This window comes from Otolemur garnettii, unplaced genomic scaffold (assembly GCF_000181295.1).
Source record: "Otolemur garnettii isolate 467f Iridium unplaced genomic scaffold, OtoGar3 scaffold00018, whole genome shotgun sequence".
NCBI classification, from domain to species: Eukaryota; Metazoa; Chordata; class Mammalia; order Primates; family Galagidae; genus Otolemur; species Otolemur garnettii.
The window spans coordinates 23,998,266-24,003,492 of record NW_003852413.1 but is presented as its reverse complement, the minus strand read 5'-3'; the positions used below and the strand labels follow the sequence as shown (position 1 = coordinate 24,003,492).

At 45.6% G+C, this 5,227-nt stretch overlaps 1 protein-coding gene across 1 annotated transcript in view; it reads left to right on the top strand.

Moving 5' to 3' along the window:
- The first annotated feature begins 2,891 nt into the window (after positions 1-2,891).
- PSMD3 (proteasome 26S subunit, non-ATPase 3) overlaps positions 2,892-5,227 on the top strand; it is a 17,941-nt gene continuing 15,605 nt past the window's right edge. The window contains exon 1 of the mRNA XM_003786409.1: positions 2,892-3,434. Coding sequence (XP_003786457.1) covers positions 3,215-3,434 — 220 coding nt within the window. The 5' untranslated portion in view covers positions 2,892-3,214. The remainder of the gene's footprint in view (positions 3,435-5,227) is intronic.

The following is a 5,227-nucleotide window of genomic DNA, read 5'->3' as shown; positions in this document are numbered from 1 at the left end:
CGATAACCAAGTTCCACCTGCCCAACTATGTATCTCTCCCTGTCCCTCCAGCCCCACAACCCACTAAGCCTATCTGCTGAGGTGTAAATCCTCTAGGAGTAGAAGCACTCATACTTTTAAAAACTGTAAGCCATTTCAGCAAAACTGAAAATAATTTCCTATCCTAATCCCTTCTACTTGTACTTCAAAAAAAAAAAAAGCTTCACTGGAATTGATGAAAAATATTATGTCAATCTTATGAAGAGGTGTCTTTTTGGTGTTTTTCTTTTTCTTTGAAGAATTTATCCTGAGGAAATTCCTAATTTTTGCCAGAAAAAGAAACTATCGTATTACGTATAGACCATATTGCACGACTATTACCCTATACCATCCTCAGGCTAGCTGGAAAATGCTCAGAGAACTTTGAAGATACAGAATGTGGGATCTAGATTCTAAAGTGAGATCATCAAAGCAGCTTGTCTTCAAAGAAGAGCATTTGATGGTCCTCTACCCTTGGGTTGTGGCAAAGATCTAGAGATATGTGTTAAAAACCCAAAACAAAAATAAGACACCTGGGGTGGCACTTGTGGCTCAGTGAGTAGGGTGTCAGCCCCATGTACTGAGGGTAGTGGGTTCGAACCCAGCCTGCCAAACTGCAACAAAAAATAGCCAGGTGTTGTGGTGGACGCCTGTAGTCCCAGCTACTTGGGAGGCTGAGGCAAGAGAATTGCTTAAGCCCAAGAGCTGGAGGTTGCTATGAGCTGTGATGCTACAGCACTCTACTGAGGGTGACAAAGTGAGACTCTGTCTCTTAAAAAAAAAAAAAAAACACCTTTCAGTATTGTTGAACAGACAGTACAGATATGTCTTTTAAAAAAGAGAGAGAGACCCAACAATAAGACTGACCCAAGACATTTAAAAATAAATTGTGCTAGCACTCTGGGAGGCAGAGGCAGGTGGATAGCATGAGTTCAAGACCAGCCTGAGCAAGAGTGTGACCCCATCTGTACTAAAAATAGAAAAAAACAGCTGGTTGTTGTGGCAGACACCTGTAGTCCCAGCTACTAGATAGGCTGAGGCAAAAGGATCACTTGAACCCAGGATTTCGAGGTTGCTGTGAGCTAGGCTGAGATGACAGAGTAAGAGTCTATCTCAAAAAATATATAAAAATGTGATATTGTCTTTTACCTTTTTATCTTCTGCCCTGAAATTCAGAGCAGTTGTGGGAAGAAGTGCTGTGGGTAGGCTTGGCATGTGGACCTGCTAATAAGTATACTGCAATTCCATCAAACTGCTGGGTTTGTATCAACTTTCTCTGCCTAAATCTGGGTCTGCACATCTTTCACCAATCTCTTTTAAAGTAGTTTTATAGGTGGCATAATTTCTCTAAGGCTTTTGGCCCTGAGAGTCAGACTCTGTTCCATCTTAGCCACCCCCCTGCCCAAGCTAGTTCTCTCATTCACCAAGAATTCATGACCAACTGCCAAAAGCTTTGTACAAATCCATCCTCCCCCTCCCTGGGCATCTTCCAAAGCCTCACTACATTGCTCATGGGTGTACTAAGTTGTTATCTGCTGACTTGTTTTTTTTCCTTGTGATGTAAACTTAATAGAGAGGTGAGCTAACATCCTAACTATCCAGAAGAGTAACTTCTTTGATTGTTAAAGATAAACAACAAAGCTTGTCTGTTTTCTTCCTTCCCATTCTTGCCCACCTTCAGTTACAGACACGATGTTATGAAGAAGCTCTAGTGAGTTTATTCCAGTGATGATTAAAAAGTCTTGTTATCCATCTCATGACTGGGGAGGAAGGGTAAGAGGACAGTTAAGGAGCAATTGGTCAAGGCATGTCCCCTAAAACTGGAGCCCATATATTTCCATTTAGCAAGTGGGTGTTTAATGGAAGGAACTATGTGCTACAACCATACGAAAAGGAGACTATGAAAACTATGTAGGCTACCATTTATATTAAAAGGAGGATATGAGGGATATCATATAGAGAGAGGTATGTATAGATATGTATAGTCAAAACACATTCCCTGCCCTCTAAGTCCTCATAACAGGGCCAGATTGCTTTATATGGCCCATCAAAAGTATAAAACTCAGGACTTCCATTTATAGGAGAGATAAACGTTCCAGGATAGGGAGAGAGTTTTTATTTTATGTCTGAATAAATTGGCTTCACCTACTCTAAAGAATCGGTAAGGGAGTCCTTTTAAATATAAGTGGGCAGAGTTTCCATCCAGTCCAGTTTTCCTTCCCCTTAGGTACACCATTATTCTCTTTCCCCATTTCAGAACAGTGTCTGCCTGGAGGTACCAAGGCGCCCTCAACCGTCATCACACATGAAAAGCAGGGTGTCTGGTTATCCACAGTCTGACTCCCTCGTAAACAACATTGTTGAGCCGAGTTTTTCACCTCCCAGGTGCAACCCGGGGCCGTACGTAGGGTAGACCCCTGTCTTTATTACATCGGAGTGATTTCTACAGAAATGCACCCTCCCCTCCATGGGCATTCCCAGGCTCCAGAAATGTTATGCCTTATTTACAGCCCTAAGCTAAAATCTGACAAGGAAATCTCGATCTCATAGGGTTTTTCCTACTCTCCAGCTCGGTTTATTAATTTAAGCCAAACAGCCACTAGCTTCACGTCCCTCCTTCGGAGCCTTCTTTCCTTCCCTCGTGCCGGATGCAGTGGGCGGCGGTTGAGCACCTGAAGCGCGGAAGGCTACCCAGTCCCGGCGCCGGCGCCAAATTCGCCCGGCAACTCATGACGTCATCCAGCCCCACTCTTGGATAGGTCGTACCAACTCCACCCGGTTGGGGTGCTCTTAAGTTCATTGTACACCAGGTTAGAGTCTGAGGGGACCTCTCGTGGACATCCGCAGAAATACACCCCAGAGGGACTTGAGAGAATATAAACACACTTAAGTACTCGAAAGTCTCACAAACCCAACCATACAGGCTCCTCCCCGCTTCTTCTTCGAAGACCCGCCTCCATCCTGTACCTCGGCTGTTGATTTATCTCCCCTTTGTCGATTCGGCCATCTGCCCGCCCGGCCTGGGGTTTCCCAGAAGGCCCAGCGCTGGGAAGGGGTTTGCAGCTGCTCCGTCATCGTGCGGCCCGACACTAGCCCGCGCTCGTGTGCAGGCCGGACTCGGTTCCTGGTCCCGGGTGCGAGAGTTCACGCGAGGCCCCGGCCTCGGTCCCCGGACTAGGCCGCGACCCCGGGCGCCATGAAGCAGGAGGGCTCGGCGCGGCGCCGCGGTATGGACAAGGGGAAGCCGCCGCCCGGCGGAGGGGAACAAGAACCACCAGGGACCCCGGCCCCCCAGGATGTGGAGATGAAAGAGGAGGCGGCAGCAGGTGGCGGGTCCACTGGGGAGGCAGACGGCAAGACGGCGGGGGCAGCGACTGAGCACTCCCAGAGAGAGCTGGACACCGTCACCTTGGAAGGTAGGGCAGCCCGGGCCGGGACGTGCCACGATCATGGATGACAGCAACCCTGGCGATTCGGCTTCTCCTTGGGACTCCAGCGCAGCCTTCTCCCTGCCTCCTCAGTTCCTTGGGATCATCCCAAGATGCCTACTACCCTGATACTCCCCACCCCAGCCCCAATGACTGAATGTTTCCAGGGTGGGAATTACTCCTCTCACATCCCCCCAACACCCCCATCTGGGGTTGTATGTAGATCTAGATCTTAACGGGGCCTGGGGACTCTTCTAAGCCCTGCTCTTTCTGAGCCTTCTCCTTGGTCTCCTCCATTTACATCCCGCTCCACTGATGCCAGCACCCCCAGTGTATGACTGATCCCTTTAAAAACCAGTATTTGTATTTATGTTTGTGAAGAGGGCAGGATGACACAGAGTAGTACTGGCACCTGAGTTTTAAGAGTGTACAAAAGGCTTCTGTGGTGTTAGCTTCCTTTAGTAGATTCCCTAAAAGAACCATTTGGACCCAGTATCTTGTTTCATAATTTATCTAACTGAAATGCCCAAACGATCCCATTGCTCTTTTCCTCTTCCTCAGATCCCTATTCCTACTCTGTTTCTAGAGAGTTTAACCACATATGCACTTAAAACTTTTTAGTGTCATCTCTGAGTTCATAATATTCACCTTTAGATTAAACTCCTATATACCAGTTTCCTATAGTTATCTTGTTCCTCCAGGGGCATGTGTTTTACTTTTCCCACTTAGAGCATCCTGGCTACATTTGAAGTGAGTAAAGTGAGAACTTCCCACCGTGATCCTGGTGCTGTTTTCCTGGTCCTGGAGTGAATGGGACCAGATTACTTTACTGGGTTTTAATTTTACTTAACTGCATGAGAAACTAGCTCAAGAACATTAAGATAAGCAAAGTTATGCTCCTAGGTGGTGCTTTGGAGGATGTGATAGTGTTGCCTACCTCAGCTGGTACTGAACAACAGGATCAGTATCTAATAGAGATCCTTTTGCCTAAGACAATGATAGCTAGTGGCAAAGGTGCCACACACCATTACCTACTGGATATATTTATTACAAACACTTCATTTTCTTGTTATAAAGTAATTCATGTTCATGGTAGCAAGTTTGGAAAGTATGAGAAGTCAAAAGTCGCAGGGGAAAAAATCATGGTTAATATTTGTTGATATGAATATTTGAATTGCTCTCCTGTAATTTATAGAGTTTGTAGCAAAGCATTCCTAAATGCAGATGATTTTGAATTTCATGTGTTTTCATTTAACATATCCATAAACATAATGGCATTCAATTTACTCCAGAAACATTTATTGAATATCTAATATAGTAGTTAAGAGTACAGGCCCTGGAATTAGTTTCCTCATCCATATGAATGAGGGTAATAATACCTACTTTATTGGGTTGTTGTGAACATTAAAATACTCAGAACTGGCTCAGCGCCCATAGCTCAGTGGTTAAGGGTGCTGGCCACATATACAGGAGCTGGCAGGTTCAAACCTGACCCAGGCCTGCTAAACAACGACAGCAACAACAACAAAAAAATAGCCAGGCGTTGTGATAGGCGCCTATAGTCCCAACTACTTGGGAGGCTGAGGTGAGAGAATGGCTTAAGCCCAAGAGTTTGAGGTTGCTGTGAGCTGTGACACCAAGGCACTCTACCAAGAGCAACATAGTGAGGCTCTGTCTCCAAAAAAAAAAAAAAAATATGCTCAGAACTGTGTCTAGCACATGGTGAACACATAGTAAACCTTCCATAAAGATCAGCTGTTGTTACACTGCTATGATTTAAT